General features: G+C 48.5%; 1 protein-coding gene across 4 annotated transcripts in view; it reads left to right on the forward strand.

Annotated features, from left to right (window-relative positions):
• ehbp1 (EH domain binding protein 1) overlaps positions 1 to 21,902 on the forward strand; it is a 66,891-nt gene that overhangs the window by 15,376 nt on the left and 29,613 nt on the right. For 2 of the 4 annotated variants that reach the window (XM_029251059.1, XM_029251061.1), the window contains exons 3-13: positions 1,260 to 1,317; positions 2,107 to 2,202; positions 3,584 to 3,637; positions 10,326 to 10,507; positions 11,404 to 11,543; positions 12,010 to 12,114; positions 12,820 to 12,945; positions 13,350 to 13,617; positions 13,698 to 13,899; positions 21,222 to 21,400; positions 21,583 to 21,631. In XM_029251059.1, coding sequence (XP_029106892.1) covers positions 1,260 to 1,317; positions 2,107 to 2,202; positions 3,584 to 3,637; positions 10,326 to 10,507; positions 11,404 to 11,543; positions 12,010 to 12,114; positions 12,820 to 12,945; positions 13,350 to 13,617; positions 13,698 to 13,899; positions 21,222 to 21,400; positions 21,583 to 21,631 — 1,459 coding nt within the window. The remainder of the gene's footprint in view (positions 1 to 1,259; positions 1,318 to 2,106; positions 2,203 to 3,583; positions 3,638 to 10,325; positions 10,508 to 11,403; positions 11,544 to 12,009; positions 12,115 to 12,819; positions 12,946 to 13,349; positions 13,618 to 13,697; positions 13,900 to 21,221; positions 21,401 to 21,582; positions 21,632 to 21,902) is intronic. The other 2 variants (XM_029251060.1, XM_029251062.1) reach the window with 1 other exon arrangement.

The following is a 21,902-nucleotide window of genomic DNA, read 5'->3' on the forward strand; positions in this document are numbered from 1 at the left end:
CCAGATTCCTGTCCAACTTACTACCGTAGCACCTTTGAGCAGGATACTAGTTCTGAATTGATACAGTAAAAATTTCCCAGCTGCATAAATGGGTAAATAACATTTATGGAAATGGGGAAAAAAACATTAGTTGTATTGGAGAAAAACATCAGCAAATGGAATAATTAACACTGGAATTTAAAGTGGCTTGTGTTCAGAACTTTGTGTGTGTTTGAATATCGGACACATTCTCCTGAAACTCTGAATGCTGGCGGTGTGTGTGTTTGTGTTGTAGGGCGTGGTCTTTCATTTGTGCCAACCAGCAAATCCACACTCGATACAAAGGCACCGGCAAACCAAATTATCTCAGCAGGCTTGAATCGCACTCTTCCTGCATGGAGGAACGGTTTCCGTATTGCAGGTATACGGCTGGTTGTTTGTAATCCAGCAGTGGGACTCACCTGTGCTACCCAAAAGCTCTGGCATTTATTTATGATGAATTCTGCTGCACTGCTGACGCTGCACTCTGTCGTGACGAAGCGATACTGATATTTACGGAAGGCTTAGAAGTGCAGGCTGAGCCTTTCGTGGTTCTTTGCAACATCCTCTGGTGGTGAGACTGTTAGGTACAGCTAACTCTTGGTCAGGACACAAAGTGGACCATGTTACCTGTTTGTGATGTCAGACTTGAGGCTTGTGTGCACTTTCAGCAGTGACGTGTGCAGATGAGCTGTGTTGCAGCCGGAGTGTCTAAGTGTGACCTCTGAGGTAGGAGGTATGTGGGCTCTCGGAGAGCAGGGTGCGAGCAGCTGCCACCGCAGCATGTGTAATGGGAGACACTTGTGGGTCCGGGGTTCCCTAAATCTGTCGAAGCGCAGTGGTGAGTCCTCGCTGAGTTGCTTACCGTTGCTAATCCACCCCGGGAATCCTGACGCCCCTGGAGAGCTGGTCTTGAGTGGCACTAGATGCATCTGCAAGTAGCCTGGCCTTGTTGTGTCCCTCCCTGGTTAAGCTCATTGTGTATTCAGGCTGTAGCGGCAGCAAATGGCATAGTGTCATCACTGGGGATGGGTGGAAGTGCAGGAAGAGGTGGGGCTTGCACCTACAACCCGTTGCACACCTTCTGGGTATGATCAGAGATGCTGGCAGAATCCAGTGTTGGGTTCAGATGGCCCTTTCTCTGATGGGTACAGCTTTTCTGTGCACGAAGCCCTTGGGGACTCGTTCATTCCCTCCCTCGGTCCGTCTTGCTCACATTTGGCTTCTTGTTTCTTCTGCAGGCAACCGGACAAGCTGGTGGTGGTTTGGACGCGCAGGAGTCGGCGGAAGTCCTCCAAGGTGGGTGTGTGAACACATGTATGCATCTCTATGTGCCTTAGTGTTGCGCATGTATGCGTGTGTCTATTTACTGACTGCAGCACTTGGAGCAGGTAGCCAGCCACCCAATTAGATTTAATTCAACATAAATGAAATTAAAACAAGATTGTCCCAGAGGCTTAGAGAAGGTGTGTCCACACCTGCACCCTGTGACAGGCTGCTCTTCACACAGGTGTTCACTCTGCTCAAGCACCGAGACACTTAATTTCGCTAATTCTTCCTCTCATCGATTTGGCCTTCTCTCTCAATCCCAAGGCTGTCGACAGGTGCTTTAAAGCATCCTGGAAAACCTGCCCTGCGCTTCGGCGTCTAGCAAACTCTAAATTCAGGGAAATTAAGGCATAGTGTCTTCTGACCTCTTGTTCGGAGGTAACGGAGTGCTGAAGAAATCGCTGCTCCCAAGTGGAAGGACATGACAGCAGGCACATATGGAGGCACTTCTGTACAGTGAAGCGAACTAATGCAATTACAGGTGACTTACCACAGTCCAGACCTGATGGTGTAAAAGAGGTTGTGAGTCATGCAGCCATCTGTGGAGGACCAGCTGCTCTTCCTCACTAATGGGCTCAACCCACCGCTGGTGGGGCATGGAGGCCACATGACCAGGTGTCAAGTCCCTGTGCGTGGACAAGATTGTGCTTCGTGTGTGTGTGTGAACATGGCTGCAGTGCGTTTGACTGCATCCTCTACTTTCATCGAACAGGCACCACCAGCTGTACCTCACTGGCACCTTTCTTCTCTCCCTTGCAGTCCCACAGCTGGCAGCCGGGCATAAAAAACCCGTACAGAGGTGTGGTCGTCTGGCCTGTTCCGGAGAACGTGGAGATCACCGTCACACTCTTCAAGGTACACTCCATCCAACTACACACACATCGCCTAGGAACGGGGGTGGGATACGGAGTACGATCCGTCTCGCCTTTGCCACAGCCGTACGCATTTGCAGCGGTTCGGGTGGTGTGTGGCATTCTAAGCTTGTGTTGCACAAGCTGTGTATTTTCGTGAAAAAAGCTGTGATGCTCCACTCAGAGTCACACTGATTGTGTCCACAGTTGCCTCCTGCAGAAAAGTCCAGTACCAGAAGCAGACACCCAATAGTCCAGCTTCCCTGCTGTTCAACTCCAAATGTGACAGTGTGTTTGGAGTGCAGGTGGCTTCACAAGCACCGCTCCTTGCTTCCATCTGTGTGTGTGTGTGTGTGTGTTACTGAAGTGTTAGTTGAGTGTTTTAGCGGACGAGCTCAAGTCCACTCATTCAGCAACATCTCTCTTCACTGACACCGAGGCTGACCAAGTGGGCTGCGGCTCATTGACTGCGGTTTGAGTGCATAGTACTGTAGATGGAGACAGACAGTCATGACGATGTTGACTGCTGTTCAAGTGGATGGTACTGTGGAGAGAGACAGACAAGCTGAAGTGCCACTTGGTTGGTGAGAAATGAACTCTTCCCAGCATTTCCGTAGCACCTTTTCAGCATGGCTTCCTGGGTCCCGCAAACAGTTTTGCTTTTTACTGGTGTTACTTATTCACTTTGACTTTTTTGCAATTTATACCCTTTTTCTTTGTTTTCTTGTGACATGTGACCAGACTCATTTCTTGCATCTACCTTCAAAAAGTAGAACCCCTACCCCAAAGTGTGGGCTGCCGGACACAGACACACACCCACTGTCATGGTGAAACAATGACACTTCTGCTTCTTTTTAACATTGAGGCTGTGGGGGGTGGAGTTTACAGCCCTACCGTTTGTAGGTGTTATTGTGATCAACAAGGGGCAGAGGACCCCAAAGGGGAACATGGGTTGTTTGTTTCCTCAGCATGCTGCAGATGGCCAGTGTGGCACAGTGGGACTCGAACCAATATCCCTGCCATGGTGCTGTGGAGCCTCAGCTGGTGTTCTCATCAAGTACAGATGGATGTATATCACAGCACTCAGCTGCTGGGCTCAAGGCTCAAATGAATATTAATTTCTGTTTGGCAGTATGAATGGAGAAAAGCATCAGCTAATTGTCCTTATGATTTACTGGTGGCCCCGAATAGCACTGAACTGGTGATTTATACTTAGGTAAATATACCTGTGTGTATGACTTCTATTTATTTTTCTCTCACATCTGCAAAGCTGTGTGTGGAATTGCACCGATCAAAGTCTGACAGCCGTATGTTGCTTTTCTATTTACTTTTTTCGACTAAAGTCCAAGTGTTCAGTAACGCTGCCTGCTGCTGATGTGTTTCAGGACCCTCATGCGGAGGAGTTTGAAGACAAGGAGTGGACGTTCGTCATTGAAAATGTAAGTTTCTCTGCACAGCAATATTGTAATGTTTGCTGCCTCCTAGTGGTCACACTGTGCGGTGATACCACACCTCAGTATCAGAGTGACAATTTGTTTTCTTTGATCTGATCTTATAGGCTCATATATTCAACATTGCTCATCCTGCTTGTTTTGTAAGAGTTTTGTCATCTTTTGTTTCCTGCTCCTGAAGATATTCCTGCCCTGCAGCCGTATTTACTAGGTTGGTTGATCTTCCATCCCTTGTTTAAGTTATTGCCTGCAGAACCCAGTTTGACTGATAGGTCAGTGTAATGACATTGGAGGTTTCCAGGCTGTGAATCTAATTAATTGAACCTGCGTTAGTGATACAGTGGCTCCCTGGTCCCTCATCACATCTCACATCCAACAGCAATATGAAGGGTTAAGGTCCTGTACACGTTATTCTTATGGTCATCAGTCTTGGGTCGCGATCCATGATATCAATGACACTTGGTGACCAAAGGCTTGTTATGGGTCCAGTCAAGGCCTGTATTGATTGCCTAGGTGACTGGTTGAAACCTCTCTCCTTCTTTTGGTTTAGCGCCCGCTGTAGGGCAGCTGTAGGACCAGAATTATATTTAATGGAAAGCTTGAGACATGGTGCTCATGCAGCAGTGTAATTTTTACTGCAAGTTCCTTGATCAAGGGTACTGCAGCATGAGAGAAACTTGAACCTAGATAGCAAGGTGACAGTTCTAGTGAAAAAGGCATGGGCCAGCAGTTAACAGTTGTTAAAGCTGTCACTTTGGAGAAAAGCTTCAGATATATGAATAAACAATAATAATAATAATAATCAATATTTTGCTGCTGCTATTTGTTATATTATTCTTTGTTCTGTTTATTTTTCTTTTGTATTTAGCTGTACTTTATATTCTGTAATGGTATGTTGCATCACACTTGGGGGGGGGGGGGGGGGTTCTGCAGAAATTCACTTTTGTTGTACTTCTATAATGACAGTAAAAGTTAATTGAGATGAATGCACTGCCTCCTGAAACATGGATTTGAGCATCACTGAAGTGTCCTGCCTCATTGGGTTCTGCAGAATCAGGCTTGGACAAATACTGAAGGCAGTCCAATAAGCTGTGCACAGTGTGTGTTTGGTCACTGACCCTGAGCAAAAATGACTTGGCCTGGTGTTTGTCCCTCAACTAGTCCAGTGTTTGTTTGTCTCTCTCTCTTACTCACACATGCACAGTGCTTCAGGTGATGTCTTCTTATAGAAAAGGTAAAAAACTATTGCAAACAAAGTAAAACCCACCTCGACACATCTTTCATCATCTCTGTGCTGTTTGGGGAAACTGATTCCTGTGTTTTGGACCTACAACAATTCATGGTTTTGATACAAGAAATTGACTTTTCTTGTAAAGGGCTGAGGGACCTTCGGAGTACCGTGGGATCCCCGAGGAAACATGGCCATCTTTAGTGATGGCTCCTCCCTGCAGTTGCAGTGTTATCCTTGGATGAATTTAATAAACAGAAAATTGCTTTAATGTGTCAGTAGCTCGGGGTGACTTCCGCTGCGGCTCAGCATAATCGATGGAGCAAGACTCTTGAGCTGCCCACGATGGGACTAAACCTCAGTACGCAGGGGGCTGAGAATTCTTCTCATTTTCCATTGTCACACTAGTAACACTAGGCTCACCAACAGAACTACTCGCATGGCTCCCTTGTAGGTGTGCTACTGGCTATATGGCAATTTTTGGGCCAGCAGGTGGAGTACTGGTTAGAGCAGTCACCCTGCAGTTGTGGCATCCAGTTCAAATCCATCTCCTAGTGTAGTACCCTTGAGCAAGATATTTACCTGGAACTAATACAGTAAACTTAGTGGGTAAATATATGGGTGAATTATTGTATGAAGCTTAGTGTACAGTCCTCACGCTGAACATTCCCTTGGAAAAAGGATTGAAATGAATGCATAAATAAGTTATAATGACTGTCACACTTTTTGTGCTAATTTTGCTCCCTCTGTTCATTGGGTTCATATTCCAATTCCTTCCCAATGTCCCTGGTAGAGAAAGGAGTAGAGGTGCTGTCTCTAGATACACAGATGGCGATGGACATAGACACACACGTGCACACAAAGGTTTGTGGCTGTGTTTTTGCGATACTTTACTTCATAAGCAGACTGTTTTTAACCTGTAGGTTTGTGGCAGTAGACACGATCGATACCCCTGTACGCGATACTGATACGTGGCCGTTGGAGGGCGGTGTTGCGCTGGCTGCACTTTAGTCCCTGAAGCTCTGAACAGGGAGAGGGAGGGGAGGGGGGCAGCGTGAAGATGACGAGGTATCTGGGAAATGTGGAAATGAAATGAAGGCGGCCCAAGAGGTAAGCCTGCCTGACCCTTCATCAGAGGAGAGATGAAAACGAGGAAGAATGAGGTATTGTGCGACAGCGGCGAGATGATGAAATCCAAGATCCGTACGCCTAATCTTTGGCTCCACCTCAGAAATGTTAATCCCTCCGTCGGGCTGTGTGAGCGGTCGATTGTATTTTGCCATTGAAATGGCACCATGTCAGACAGAACCTTTTTTTTTTTTCCCTCCTATTTGTGCCGTTGCCAGAATTCAAGGTGGGGAATTACATATTCAACAGGGGAAAAGGCTTCTGACAAAACGTGGTTATTCACTAGTATCTCAGAACTGCATGATTCCCTCTTTGTCCTCTCCTCTTCAAATGCGTTATCATGACAGCTGAAATTGTGGGGTCACACACTTGGCAGCTATGTGGACACATCACTGTGGGCTCCCCGTTTCTCTCTTTCTGTGTGTGTGTGTGTGTGTGTGTGTGTGTGTGTGTGTGTGAGAGAGAGTGAGTTATGGATTAGGCCTCTTCCTCCTGAAACTACGCTCTGTTCACCAGATGCTTTAGCTGATCCTTTCTTTCTTTTACATTCATCTATTTGTTTTTAAAGGAACGTTTCAAAGGCTTCAGCTGTGATAGTGACGAGCACAAAGTGTCCCGTGAGCCGCGGCTGCGATAGCTGCGCTCTCAGACCGTTGCATGCAGAAGGGCTGACCACCGCCTCCTTGGCCTCGTGTCTCCCTTTGGTGTCTGAACTCGTAGCACGTGATTTATTCGATTCTCTAATCGTCTTTGGACTGTGAAGTTGCCTGGTTGTTTTGTCCTGTGTTTTTGTTTTTTTTTTCCTCTCTTTTTCCGTTGCTCTTCTATGAAAGCTGCTGTTTAAGGCTTCAGTTCGCATGCTGGCGAACCCCGCTGCGGACCATTTCCAAATCCATTTTCCATTTCCTTTTCCGCTCGGGCTCTTCTGCCCGGCAGCGGCATTGCACCATTACCCACACCAGACCCCCGTGTCTCAGCTGCTCTTCGGCCACATGCGTGAGCCCATCAAAGCTGGCATTAAGTGGTAAATCCAAAAAGTTCTCTCTTCTCTTGCCTCCGAAAAGTTGGCTCTGTTTCCTGTCTTTGTGTTTGCATATGTTTGCAAGATGTGTGTGAATGTTTAGAGTGTTGTGTCTCTGGTGTTAGTGACAAATATTTGTCCTTTTGCTTCTGTTTGGTGCTCCTCACTGTGCCAGGATCAATTAGGGAAGTAATTACCATTCCCATAAACGCACTCTCATTGGAACGTGTGTGTGTTTTGTTGTTTCGTCAGTTTGGAGTAAAGACACTGATATTTCTGCAGTGAAACAGAGTAAAATCCTTGTGTCCTGGCATCCTCCTGGAGGTGCCCAGTGCTACCTTCCTCTGGACCCCAGCTGGTAGCTCATGGTGTAGTGATTAGAGCTGCCACCTCTGAACTTGGAGGTTGTAGGTTTGAATTTCACCTCCAGCTGTAGTACCCTTGAACAAGGTACTTACCCTGGACTGATACAGTAAAAATTTGCCCTCCTGTTTACCTGTTTCCATTTTCAGGAACCCCCTTCACCACATGTCAGCTGGGCCCCTAAAGCCCTCACCTCCCCTGTCATGCCTCAGCTGGCAAAACTCTGTTGGAAGGGGGTCCTCACCTGTCCCAGCGACGCAAGACTGAAAGCAAAATGAAATCTGCGCTGTTGTGTTTTTGCAAGGCGTGCGAATCCAAACAAGTGTCTGTCTACACACACATCACATGTGTTCTTAATCCCTCTGTGTGCTTCTGTCCTTGAGAGTTCCATCAAGAACTAACAGCACGATTGTGCTGAGCTCTGCTCTCCGGGGCATTGTGGGATACCCCCAAGGGGCCCCGGACTGAAGGTTGCATTTGCAGAAAGAAACGTTGTGCTGCAGGTAAAGGGATCCTTTATCCATGTGACTTTCAGGAGAGTAGATGTTTCTCCAGAATCTCCTCAGACCTTTCTGCAGCCCCTTGTTTGCAGCAGAAAGTTGTCCAAGGTTCTCTCTGGCGATAACTGAGAGTCACTGTCACTATCCAGAGAGAGCGGTGAGGAGGAGGAGTGTGCTTGAATGCGCTCTCTGGTTCCTGTAGAGTGGCCACTGTTGCGCACCGTCTCTCTGCAGCTGCCAGGTTTGGGGATACACCGCGTTCTCAAAGCGACCGGGGTGGGGGTCTCAGTGGGTGAGCTTACCGCTTTTGCTGAGCCCTCTGTCTCCGGCCTCCTAGTGTACTTTGAGTGCAGTCGGGTTCCACTTTCTCCCCAATGAGAGCTGCTAACGCATTGGAGCATTGGGTCTTCCCAGGTTGTGTCCGGGTCACGTCCCCATCGCTGCTTTCCCACCACTTTTAATCCCCAGGTCGCTTATCTGTTTGTTTTCTGTTGCCTCACCTGATTCGAGGCGCCGAGCGACAGAGACAGACACGTCAACCTCCTTAGCACCTCCTAAATCCCCATATTTATCCACAAGCGCGATGTGTAGGATTCCAGTTGTAAAAAAACATCCTGGCAAGCTGCCCCCAACCCTCCACCTTGGGGTCATCGCCCACCTTCCTCACGTGGTCCCCAGGGTCACGTCCACTCTTCAGCTTCTGCCCTAGCTGCTTCCACACCTCGTTCTCTGTTGGCCTGGTGTTGGGTAGGTGATAATGTCTGAGATGGCGATACCCTGAGGACCACAGGGGGATCTGCAGTGTGACCAGCTCTTGATGTGAGGGGGGGTGAGGATGTGTCACACACAAGGAACAAATACTATCAAGTTCTGTTGAAAATTCTGTCTGGGAACGGTGCATTGTTGTGTGTCATATCATCTTTTCCCATTTAATCCGCAAGTGTCTGTGGTGTCATGCCGCTACATGGTTTTGTTAATTCGTCATTATCTCCGTCGGGCATCAGCACCCGAGGTGACTTCATTGGACCCCTTTCTGTGCGCGCTGAGCACAAGGAGTCTGACATATCTTAATGCTATCATCTGCTGGAACTAAGACTCATCGCCAGGGTGTGAGAGTGTTTTAACTGTGGGATTGCTAACCATTTTTGAAGGTGCTGAATAAACAAAGCAGTTTTGGCCTTCGTGCCTAGAGAAGATTTCTCTTTTCTCCATTACAAATAAGACAGCAGGTCGTGGTGGAGAAGTTAACTCCGGAAGCTCTTTTGGCTCAGTCTCTTGAAGCAGCTCTTACCCTTTGTGGTCTTCTAAGCACACGGACGTGGCAGATGAGTGGTAAAACATCTCATTCTCACACTTGTCGCATGACTCTTAGATTTAACCCAGGCCCCTGCTCAGGACCAGCTGTGGATCAATACTTGGACAAATGTACTTCTCCAAGGCTCTTTCTCTCACTAATGACATGAGTGGTTTTCAGCATTTAGTCTTACTTGGCCTTGTGTCCCTTTGAAATGTTATCCGTTGGTAACGCTGTCTGGGAACAGCTTCTGGTTCCACATGACAGACTTGACAACTTGGTCATCTTTCCCTTCTGTCTGTTGTGGTCACATTCAGCGTTCCTGGTCCAGCAGCATCAGTCTGGGCTAAGCATTTTCTGAGCATTTTCTTTGTGTCAGTAGCACAGCCAGTGCAACCTCTTGTTTCCAACAGGTGACATTAAAGAGCATCTAAATGGAATAGCGTTTGGGGAAGGGGTGACTGCCTTGGCCTTAATTTACTTCCGCAGTGTTTACAGCTCATGTCTAGTGCTCCTGAAAATTTTTGCAGAACCAAACCGTCGTTTTATTGATGGTAAAAGCCACTTTTGGGATACGAACAAAATGATATATTAGTGAAATATTTCAGTCCCAGATATGTTTGTGAGATGAAGTGTCACTGCACAGATTTTTCCTCCTGTTTGTGTCAGTGCAGTACAAAAATTGGCCTGTGGGAGGTTCTGTTCCTCCACTCTGTGCTGTGTCTCCTTCAACTGTTCCAGCTCTTGGTCGGTCACACTTAACTCAAATGTGTTTCTCGTATCCAGCCCTGGGCCCCTGTAAACTGGGGCTTTTGCACTTTGCTCCAGCTGTGTGCTCTTTAGCGTGTTTGCAGAGAACCTGAGCCCTTCCTAACTGTGACATTAATTCCTAAAGCAACTGTGCAAACCATGCATCGCCTCCTGAGTGCCATGATCATTGAGGGTGACACACTTTGTGGTGCCTTCAGCGTGGTGCAAATGTCAAGTGGTGTCACAGGTGAACTTCTTACACCAATTTTTTTTTTTTTTTTTTTTTAATGAATCGTACCTGCATCGATACATATTCCATAATTGGCTGTGTGACATATTGTGATGTGTGCAGTGTGAGGTGATTGAGTTTCTGTCTCTGTGCTCCCTGTCAGGAGTCCCCGTCGGGACGACGGAAAGCGCTGGCCACCAGCAGCATCAACATGAAGCAATACGCGAGCCCCATGCCCACCCAGACGGATGTGAAGCTCAAGTTCAAGCCACTCTCCAAGAAGGTGGTGTCTGCCACGCTGCAGTTCTCGCTCTCCTGCATCTTCCTGCGTGAGGGCAAGGCCACGTAAGTGCCTCGCTGCTGAGATCTCGCTGCCCCTGCTAACCTCTTTTGGGGGAGGTCACACAAGGTCACACGGGCTACGTGGTACCCAGAATGTTGGGTGTTGGGGAGAGTGCTAATCCAGTGTTATCTCGCTATGCCCCTCAATACCCCTCTGTAGCAGCATGCGGTGACTGGCAACCTTCCTGCTACAGACAGACAGTGTGTGACATGTGCCATGTGCCTCTACGTGTGCTTTCCATCTCTTGCTTTATACTGTAGTTCTTAGGTGAACCCTCCAGCTCTGGATGGAACTTTATTGTAATACAGTAATTACAGCACTAACCTGTTTAAACTGCAGTAAGATCACCATTATCTTCCAGCTATTCCAGCTTCAAACAGTGTTTTTGTGATGTTCATGTACATATTTAAGGCTTAATTTTTTAATTAAGACTTTTGATTACATCTTGTATTTTTTATTTTTTTTTTTTTATAAATAATCATATGTAACCGCAGCATGGTTCGTTAGGCTAAATGAGGTCACTTGTTGGTGTAGCGGGAGTCCCTTATCACATATGCAGTGTTTTGTTCATCTCCTTGTTGGCAGGTCTCCTCTAAACGCAGCCTCCAGTGCACGATTATTAACGTTTTTTTCTCTCACTCTGTCACTTACATTGATTTTACCCAGTTATACAGCTGGGTAATTTTTACTGTATCAAATCAGGGTGAACACCTTCATCTGCAGCATGAGGTGAGATTTGAACCAGGGACCTTCACATTTTGGGCAGTCGCTCTAAGCTCTGTGTCGCCTGGTGCCCTTTTAATAGTTCAGCTTATTTGCTAGCAGATTGGAGTTGGTCTGATATCTGCAGACCGTGCAAGAGCTCTGCTGCATGGCCTCGTCTCATTGGCTGTTCCAGGGATGAAGACATGCAGAGTCTCGCAAGCCTGATGAGCATGAAACAGGCCGACATCGGCAACCTGGACGACTTTGAGGAAGACAACGAGGAGGACGAGGAGAACCGGGTCAATCAGGAGGAGAAGGCTGCCAAGATCACAGGTGAGTAGAACCCCCGTGGTCTAGGAACTCCCAGTCTCAGAATGCACCATTCTTGCAGAAGAGAGCTGAAGAGTCACTGCATTGTGGAGGAGTGGGATGTACAGATGCTACTAGGTGCGAGCCAATGGAGACCTGCTCAGTTGTTTGTTGTCCAGAGGGACTTGTTGCTCTGTCCTGGTTTGTAGGAAGACCTTGCATCTCCTCACAGGGAACTGTGTGTGTGTGATGGCTGTAGACCAGCCTTTGAGGACCGCAGCCCCACTGTTTGGTTTCTCTGGACTGCTGGTGTGTAGAGGAGGGAGCCAGTCCTGGGCATGGTACTGCATGTTTGCATGTGACCTCTGTGCACCTGGGACACAAGGTGGCAGTGGCTTGTGGGCCGTGTGATGAGGTGTGTGTGGCTCGTTGGTGGAGTACTCTGAGAGATCCTGTGTGACCGTTGATCCCTGACCGGCTTGTGTTGCAGAACTAGTAAAGCAGCTGACTGCGCTCAGCAGCTCACACGTGGAGCCCCAGGAGAGCCCCAAGGGGGCCACGGAGCTTCCCGCTAAGTCCACGAGCTCCTCCGAAGGTCTTTGAGCTTCTCTCTGTTCCCCTGTGTCACTGTGCAATCCTGTGCTGTGCCTGTACTGCCTGGACCATTTCCTGCCGTTTATTGTCACACCATGTGCACTTGTTTATTTACTTTGTGCTTTATTTATATTTTTCATGTGTTTAGTATTTCAGCCTCATGTGCCCTTCTGTGTACCTCTTCCCTCCCAATTCCCAACCTTCTTTGGCTTTCTGCAATTTTTAGTGAACCTGTAAATAATGTTGGTGGTGCTGGTGGTGGTAATAAGAAGAATAATAAAAATGATAGATGTAGTTATTAAAGGAAAAGCCTCACTTTTTGTGCTGAGCACATGGGAAGAAGACAGTAGTGTGTTTAGTCTGAGTGTCGCAGTCCAAATATGGGCCTGAATGTGTTGAGCTGAGCTGTGAAATGGAATGCCTGGCTCTTGTCTTCCAACAAGTGCGTGTATGTCCGGGGGGAGGGGGGGGTTCTGTGCTGGAGGTCAAGCCACAGACTGCAGGGTAACACTGTGCTCAATAGAGGTTCACTGTAAAGTGCAGATACGTTTTGGTTTTTTCTAATTTAATTTTCTCCATCTTCATGTTGCGTAGGATACGTTCGTCCAGCTCGGCCCCTCCTGTTGGACCTTGTGGAGTGCGTCTCTGCCACTTGTCTGATATGTAATTTGCACATTGATTGATTTTGGCAATGGTGGTTCCATAGAGCTCATCAACAAGCTGAACTTCCTGGAGGATGATGAGCAGGACACTCCCAACATGAGTACAAACCCCTTTGAGGACCCCGGCGACCCTGCTGATCTGAACCCCTTCGGGGACCCTGATGAGGAAGGTGAGAGGGCTGAGGAGCTCTTGAATGTCTGTAGGTGTTTGGGTTCTGTAAGGTTGGGCTCATGGTTCAGCGAACAGCCGTTGCCCTCCGCTCGGATGTGTTGTTGTTCAGGAAGAGATGATGTAGAGGAAGACATGAGCAGTTTCTTCCTTTGCTCTCGGATGTGGCTGGATGGTCTGTTGTGGTTTTGTTTGCTGGAGATGTCACTGTATGTGTGAGTGTGTGACATCGTTGTACTTCTAGCCTCTCGACAGTTTCTTCTGAAGAACATGTTCACTTAACATTTCTGTGGTCCATGTTCAGCCGGTCATCGGTATTTCTGGTGTGAGCGATGGGTTGTCTGTCTCTCCAGCTGAACACGCCTCTGTGTGTGTGTGTGTGTGTGTTTCTCCTGTGCACTCCAGAGCCTGCCGTTAAGCCTGCCTTCCCAGTCCAGCTTAAGGACGAGGAGCTCTCCTACGACCGGGACCCCTCAAACCCATTCAACGAGGCGGATCCCGAGCTCCCGCAATATGGGAACCCCTTTGGCGAGCCCGACGAGGAGACAGAGGCTCCGCCTATCAGGGCCGAAGAGCCCGCTCCCAAACCCGTGAAGAAGAACATACGTCCCGTGGACATGAGCAAATACCTGTACGGCCCGACCACGACTGGCGACGACGAGGAGCTGGATGAGTGAGTCCTGGGTGCGAGGACAGCTGGAGTGGCCCCACAGAGTTGTGCCAGAAGCCAGTGCATCTCTGTCTCTTTCTTAGGTCGAACCCATTCTATGAGCCTCGGACCTCCAGTCCTGCTGTACCTCCGGGACCCCCGGTGGACAGCAAGACCAAGAGAAGGGCCCCTGCACCCCCTGTTACCACCACTGCCTCTTTTCCCCCCACACCAAAGATAGCCCCTGAGAAGGAAGTGGCCGGCTTTGCAGCAGTGAGGCAGGAGCTGGTGTCTTCCTCCCCGAAGGTGAGATACCCCTCTGTGTCTCCTGGAGGGAGACTTTCCTTATAGCTGAAGATCCTGGCCTAGTCGTTCACTGCCTGGTCTGTCTTGCTGTCGTTCCAAGTTGTGTCCACCACATGAGTCCTTGTTTCATTCACACTTCAAGCAGGTTAAATTACCCATAGTTCTCTGGATGTTGCTGTGATACATAGCGAGGGGCTAGGGGTGAGTTACTCTAAACGTGGGTAAAGGAACGAAGAGTTGTGCACATTTCCATGTTAAAGCAGAACACGTGCTCCTTGGATGTCCAGGATACGGCTCTGCGACTAGTGTCTGTAAATAAGACGATCTGCGAATGGTGATGAGCTCCAGCAGCGCCCTTTTGGTGAGACGCAGCCGAGCGCATCTTTGAACCCTGAACCGCTCTGTGTGGAATGTGTCAGTGGGCTTCTCCCAACCCCCAGCGTAGCCACAGGGTGAGAGCTGACCTTTCCCATGAGAGGCACTGGGGATTAAGGACGGGAATTCCTCCTCAGTGGCTGAAAGAGCAGCAGATGGAGCCCACTTTGAAGGGGGGGCTCTGTGCCCTGGAAGATCCATTTACCAGCTGACACTGGGGCCTTTAAAAAGTTGATCGCACACAAGGTCACCAGGTAAAGCAGCATCTCCTAAACATGACAGGATGTGTGATCTGGAAAACCAAACCAAACCAAAGTGGGTGGAGGTTGTGTCTTGGCACAATCTTCTTGCAACAGGAAATTATTCAAAGTCATGCGCTCAGTGCTGTGCTGTGATGAACAGGTTGTGGTTGAGGGCCCCAGGATGTTCAACTTGACCACTCCCTTTAATTCAGACCCTTGTGTTGTGTCTGTGTAGAAACAAGTTAGTGAGGTAAACGGTATTGAACTGGGTTCATGCGCAGCTTTGAGCATCATTCCATTGGGTGGCAGAAGGTCTCCATGGCGACCTGTTAAGCTGCAAGTGAGGAGATCCATTGCCAGGGGACCAGGCTTTGTTCTGCTGGACAAGAGGACACAGCTTTATCACTCGGGAGTATGTCAGTCCGATGTCTCCTCCTCTTATGAGTGTTGAGTTAGTCTCTCTTGCTTTGTTTTGTGCGAAGTGAGGTGTGGAGTGTTTCGGGAAGCCAGCGGCAGTTGATCCGGAAGTGGACAGGAAGGCAGGGGAGGGACATCTTTTTGGATGCTCTGGGTCGTCTTGCAGAAGATGCGCTGCTGTGTCCCGTAACCTTTAAATCCTTAAGCTTGATAAAAATGGCAAAGTTTGCTTGGATTGATGGGGAGAGAAGGGAGCGGCACGGAAAGGAAGAAATGACTTAACCTTTCTCACAAGAGGATGCTTGAGATCATGGCACGAGGATCCATACCCTGAGAATGTCAGGGGCTGACATTTTGCTGACAGTTTTAAAATCACAGGAAATGACATTAGGATGTCCTCTTTGTGTGTGCGCGTGTGCACACTGGCTTATCCTGTTACAATTTTTTATGCAAACATTTTTCCTCTATTATTTGTTTATTACTCCGATCAAAATTTGCTTGTTTTTTCCACGCACATAACTTCTAAAATGTCTGTACGCCTCCATTTATGTGAACTGACAGTAAGGAGCACCAAGCAGGACAGGAGTGTTGGACTGCCTTACTTCTCCTCCCTTCCACAGTGTCTACAGCTTCTTTGTGCTGCTCCTGAGTGTTAGGGATCCATAACAATTGTTTACAGGGCGAATTGGTCAGTAATCTGCAATGTCACAGCAGTTTGTGGCGACAAATGACTTTTACTAGGTCCTTTAGTCATCAGGGTTTAAAGGCGAAAGGTAAAGTTCTGCAAAGTATTTTTCTAAATGTTTTTGAGATTTTTATGGAACCTAATCCGTGAATAATTTGAGTTACGAACAAAAGTAATTACAAACAGCATTCTGCTCCCAGTTGTGTTTGTAAATTAAGTTCCTAAGCTGCCTCTGGAGGGCGCTCTCAAGTGGGGCACAGAGCTGTTGCTCTCACTCCAGTGCGGCACCTAGACAGGAAGGTCCATGTCGTCAGTGATCCTGGTCTGGAGGGCACATCCACTCGGGGACTGATATCATTCCAGTTGTTTGTGAGTTTGGCCAAGAGCCCTGAGTGGCCACGCAGCCGACTGGAAGGGCTTTATGAAGCGTTTTGTCGTCTCTTCCGCTAAGTCCTCACTTTTATCTGCCGCGGATTACAGTACCGCTGTGCAGTGGCTGCAGAAAGAGCCAGGAAAACGAAAACAAATTGTAGCGTAATCTAGAATGAATACCTGTTCGAGGGAGGGGTCCTCGGCCTGCAAATCTGTAAAATCCCATAATCCTCGGTGTTTGATGTTTCAGCGCTGATGACGTTTATTTAGGCGAGCCCGAGAGCGGCTTTGTGCCTGCTGTGGTTGTCCACGCAGGTTTTGAATGACACGGGGCGGCTGGGGGGAGGGGGGCACGTAACTTTAGCTTAATCTGGCCTAATACGGGCTCCATCCACAGGTGTGTGGCCCTGAAGCCAGGCGGGAGGGGAAGGAAATCAATATTGCCCTTGTGGCCAGGGATTGCGGAGAGGAACGGGGTTTTCCCTTTTCCAGCCTCTTGTCAGTGAAGTGGTACCTGCCCTCCTGTTGATTAAATCCTATCGAATGTTCCCACAGAAAGGAGAGAACACCCCTGACAAATGGCCCAGAGAGGGCCTTTAATGCGCAGCGATAAGCTCCTAATTGCTTTGTCAGGGAACACCATGGATGATCTGCGCTGCTCTGGCCTGCAGTAGAACTGTGAACCACTGCTGGTTTATTAGTGCATGAGTCCTGCTGTCACCATGCACTGGCTCCTCCGTTCATTAAAAGTTGATTTTAAAAATTGAGCTTTTCAGTTCTTTTGGTCATTTTGATTTATGATTTGCTTCAGTGATCCATTTGTTCAGATTTCTTCTTTTTGCTGATTGAACACAACCTTGCATTTACCCTCAAAGCCAAGTGATGGCAGTAAGGAGCACAGGCAGAATAGCAGTGTGGACCACCTTAATCCAAGTCATTCCCACAGTGTTTACCGCTCCCATCTGCTGTTCTTCAGTGTCAGTGCTCAGTGGCAAGATGAGAGTGAATGATTGAATCGGTCATCAATCTGCACCCAGTAAGGGGTTTGTGGAGAATTAGTTTGACAAACATTTCACAATGAATTTAAAATTATTTAAAAAATCTTGCAAACCATTTTAATGTACTGAAGACTCATCTCCCATTTTCACAGAATCTAACCAGTGAATAACTTGTGGGGCATCTCTATCAGTCTTCTGTGTGACTTCCCACACAAAGTTGTGTTCTTTCTGATCAGATGTTGTGTGTCTTGTCAACATTGACAACTGTCTCCGCTTGTATCAGCTGTTTGTCTGCCTTGGTTTTTACTTGGATCTTCTCTCATTTAGTTCAATTTTTCTCCAAAGTGACTTGGTCATTCGCCCGTTTGTACAGCAGGAGTTTAGATTTGAACCTGAGGTACATTGCAGTGACCCTAACACTGCGCCACCTGCTGACCCATCAGACCATTGGCTCTTTGTCCATTTCACACATCTGTTGTTTCTTCCTCACCTGTTGTCTCTGGGCTCTTCCACGCGTGTCCTTTCCCTATAGGTACTGGCCTCCCTGTTGCTGGAATGTTCTGCCACCCCTCACGTTCACATCTAAATGGCACCTTCCGGAAACCATCGGCCAACCTCGTTTCCTCTCTTAAAGTGCTGGTAGGCTGCACCGCGAGGCTATTTCTCACTGGGGATTTGTCCTAGTAGTGAGTTTTAATAGCGTTCTGCTGTCAGCCCTCTGTCGCGTGTGTCTCGGCGCCCCCTGTTGACGATGCGCTGTGACTATGCTCAGAAGGACCGGCTGGTCAGCGCTGTTTCTGCAGAGCCCGTATCCACAGCAAGTCCATCCGCTGACTAGCTGAGGTGGTCACTGCCACAGGTGGACCCATAGTCCCGGACTTATAAGTCTGTTGAAGGATGTTTACATTTATCTCATGCTTTTCTACAAAGCAACTTAAAATGCTAAGCTTTAACAATGATTTACCCATTTATACTGATGGGTAATTTTACTGGAGCAATTTAGGATAAGTACCTCGTTCAAGAGTACAGCTGGAGGTGGGATTCAAACCTGCAACTTTTGGGGCCCAAATGCAGCAGCTCTAATCCCTACAGTACCAGCTGACCCCAAGTCTGTATTGTTATTTTGTTGATTGTGGTTCAGCTGTAAAAGTGACGCTGGAGTTGCACATAAAACAAGGTGTGTTTGTTCAGACTGACCGCTAAAGGTGATGAATTTCTCACGCATTTTTTGGCAGCATCTTTTATCGCTCAAATTTTAGACTGGGTAGTGGAATGTGACAGAACGGGCATGGGCTCTCGCCGCGTGTGTGCGTGCGCGCACCCACCCACCCACCCACCCCCATGTACGCGGTTTGTTGTTCAGCTCTGATAGCTTCTCCACGGCTGAAATTAAAAGCCCAGGTGTGTGCGCTTCATTTGCTGTCGTCTCTGTGCCTTCCCCCACCCCTCCCACCCGGCTGGAGCATCCAAGTCGATTTGCATGAGCGCCGGTGTGAGCGTTAGTAACACGCACCCCCTCCAGCCCCTGCCGGCCCTTGCCTCACCTGTCAGGACAACCCTAAGCTGCAACCTACAAGTTATTGCAAGTTGTGGAGCGTTCGCAGCAGAGGCACGTGCGTCGTGGCATTCGCCTTCCTATTTTTTTCCTTGTGTCCTTTGGTTTATACCATGTTTTTCATTGAGCGTGTCCTCAATTTGAATCTTGTCACGCTTCAGTAGCCTACTGGCTCTGAAGCAGCGGCTCGCAAAGCTTCCCTTTGGCTCTTGGTTGTGAGATGAACTTCTGAACACGGGATATAGCGAGTAGGCAATGAAAGGGTAGTGGCGATGGGGATGTTGCTAACATCTAGAAGAATTTGGCCTTCTTCTGGCATCTGCTGAGGCACATTTGAAAACCTCCTGTTTGTGTGCGTGTGCATCTGTCCTCATGCAAATTGAGAATTCGAGGAAATGAGCTCGACACGGCCATTAGCACATGGTCTGGTGCGACACTCGGCTCCTAAGCTCTTGTAGCACAAGTGTGCAGGTTGTCAGATAACCGACTTGCGGGAGGCTGGCGTGGCAAGCACCCTGGAACGCTCCTGGAACGCTCCTCGACTCCAACTTTACGGCTGCAGATGCCTCGCGGTCCTTTTGGTGGCGCCGTCTTGCAGTCTTCCTTTGGCTGGAGAACAAGAAACGAACTTTTCTCATTAATGTTTCAGATGTGTGTGACAGCTGCTTCTTGCCTGCAGTCATGTATCCAGATGGATGGGAATAAATGCGAGATGAGTCCCAGCATGCTCTGGGGTTTCCTCACTGCTCACACTGTGCCACGCTCAAATGCTGTGCGAGTTTTGCCCAAAGCCCAAAATGGGGATTACAAGGTTTAAACAGTTGGAGATTGAATACGTCCTCAGGTCTGTCATCCTCTGACACCCGTTCCTGACATTTGGAAACATTTCTTTCTGCTGAGTGGTAATTTGATTTGTAATGTGTTTGAGGTCATTTAAGTTTAGCCCTTTGTTTGCCCTTCACTCACAAAGAGTGAATGATGAAGACATAGTACTGCAGAGCTGGACACGCATTAGTCCACGTGGACAATGGGCCAGTGCTGCCGCCATCACCATCAGCAACAGCAGCAGCTTTCGTAGGTGCAAAATTGACTGTTTCAGTTGTACTCATTTACTTTGTGTTGAAATTCCTGCTTAGCTCAGGCTCCTGTTATTTTTGGCCATTTATCAAGTGTTTCTTTAATGAAGTTTTTTTTTTTTTTTTTGCAGCACTGATTACAGTAAACAGAACATGAAAGAGTAAATGGATGTTTGTGTTCAATGTTTGTGCTGCTAATCCATCCTCGCAGCAAAGTAGCATGGCGGTTTGTCAGCCCTCGTCCACGTCACCATCCTTCTCTAGGCCGAGACACTGGGGAGTGAGCGGCCTTCTGCGCTGCCAGCTGCCCAAAACAGTCCTTACTCCATCATATGGCAACATCAGTTCCTGTTGAATCAAAACGCGTCAGTCTTGGAACGGTGGGTTTGTTTTAATTGCAGCAATAATGTCAGTCAGAGAGCGAGCGCTGTATGTGATGCAGCACCTGGAGCAAGGACAGTTACGGGAAATTGTCCAATTGGTTGAGTTTGGGATGGGTAGCGCTCTGCCTTTGTGGGGGGTTCTCTTTTTCTGACAGAGAGCAAGGGGAACTCACTGCCACAGCTGCCATGGCGAGCAAAGGGTTAACTTGCGCGGTATTCCAACGAGTGGAGGTTTTGCCTTCAGCGTATTGGCAGCTTCAAATGTGTTGTCTCAGCGATTCCTTCAATGGCGCCTGCACCGGTAATCCCAGGTAATTGGCCCTCCACAATTAGGGAGCTCCAGGAGGGGTGGGGGGGTTGGCCTTGTCTGGGCCTCGGCGGCATTCCGGGTCTTTCTGCACAAGGAGAAAGTTCAGCCTGACCTTGTGTGGGTCGAAGGGCACTGAACCAGTAGTGTAATGGAACCACGAGTATCTTGTAATCTGAGTGTTTGAAATGGTGACTTTGTGGGAACAGAATAAGTTGTGGTGTGTGTGGTGTGTTTTGAGTGATGCGAGTGGATGCTGCCAAATGCAGTGTCTAGGAACTCTGTCAGTAGTGAAATGTGTGCGCCATCGTTGGTGCTCCTCCTTGCCCCCAGGGGACGGGTCCGAGAGGACGTGACAACTCTATTAGGAGCACTTCATCCTCTTTGATGAGTGCGACCCTTGGACTGCCGGAGGTTCGTCTCGCGGCTCCTCCCGTCTTTTGCCTGCTCTGTACTTTCTGTAGAGGCAGTTCAGCGCTCATGCCTCAGCCCCCCTCCCCAGGCTGGACCCGTTTCTCAGCTGGCTGATCCTGGTGCTCCATCCTTGTAATGACCTGGCTTCACCCAAAGGGGGCACAGTTGGGCCTTTAACAACATGTTAACTCTTTCTTCTGCCAGCCGAGCATAGGACTATGGGCACCATGGTGCAGTGTGAAGCAGTGACACCTCGTGGCTTCTGAGTCATGGATTTGAATAGTGCTCGGTCAGCACGGAGTTAGCATTTTCTTTCAAATTTTGTGTGAGTTTCCTCCGTGCTCTGGTTTCCTCCCACAGTCGAAAGACACATTCGAGGTGAATTGGTGCCTCTGAATTGCCCGCAGGAGGTGTGTGTGTGTGTGTTTGTGTGTGTCTGTGTCTGTACGTGCATCTGGGGGACTCTGAATACCTATGTCTTCTCACCCTGCACCCCAGCCCAGCCCCATCCCCAGTCCGGTTCTGGGCGGGAAGCCTAACGCAAGCCAGTCGCTGCTGGCCTGGTGCAGAGAGGTGACACGAAACTATCGTGGTGTCAAGATAACCAACTTCACCACCTCCTGGAGGAATGGCCTGGCCTTCTGCGCCCTGCTACACCACTTCCGTCCAGACCTCATGTGAGTAACAGGACACACACAAACACATGGTGTCTGCTGTTAACCTTGCACCATGTTTTCCACATGACCAGTTCAATCGATCGCACGAATGCGGCACAGTGGTTTGGGATGTGACCCTAGCGTGTGCAATCATGCCGTCTCTGCATGTCGTAACCCCCCCATGTGGGTTTTTCCCCATGCAGTGACTACAAGTCCCTGAATCCACAGGACATCAAGGAGAACAACAAGAAGGTGAGGTCCTGTTTGGGGACACTACTCACACACCTGCCACCTCCTTTCTTTATTCCGTCTCTCAGTCCCTGTGCATAACTCAGAGCTGTTTAGTTTGTCGTCTTCTTCCTTTGTGCCTGTTGGTGCATGTCTGTGCCTGCGGTTCATGTAGCCATCTGTGTGTGTGTGTGTATTAGATTTGTCCTTGCTTCCTTTGTCCCTGTTTACCAGTGGGACCTGTTACCAGTCATGCGCTCTTCTCCTTTCCCCATTTTTCCTTTTTTGTCGAATC

Source organism: Scleropages formosus, chromosome 4 (genome assembly GCF_900964775.1).
Source record: "Scleropages formosus chromosome 4, fSclFor1.1, whole genome shotgun sequence".
Taxonomy (NCBI): Eukaryota; Metazoa; Chordata; class Actinopteri; order Osteoglossiformes; family Osteoglossidae; genus Scleropages; species Scleropages formosus.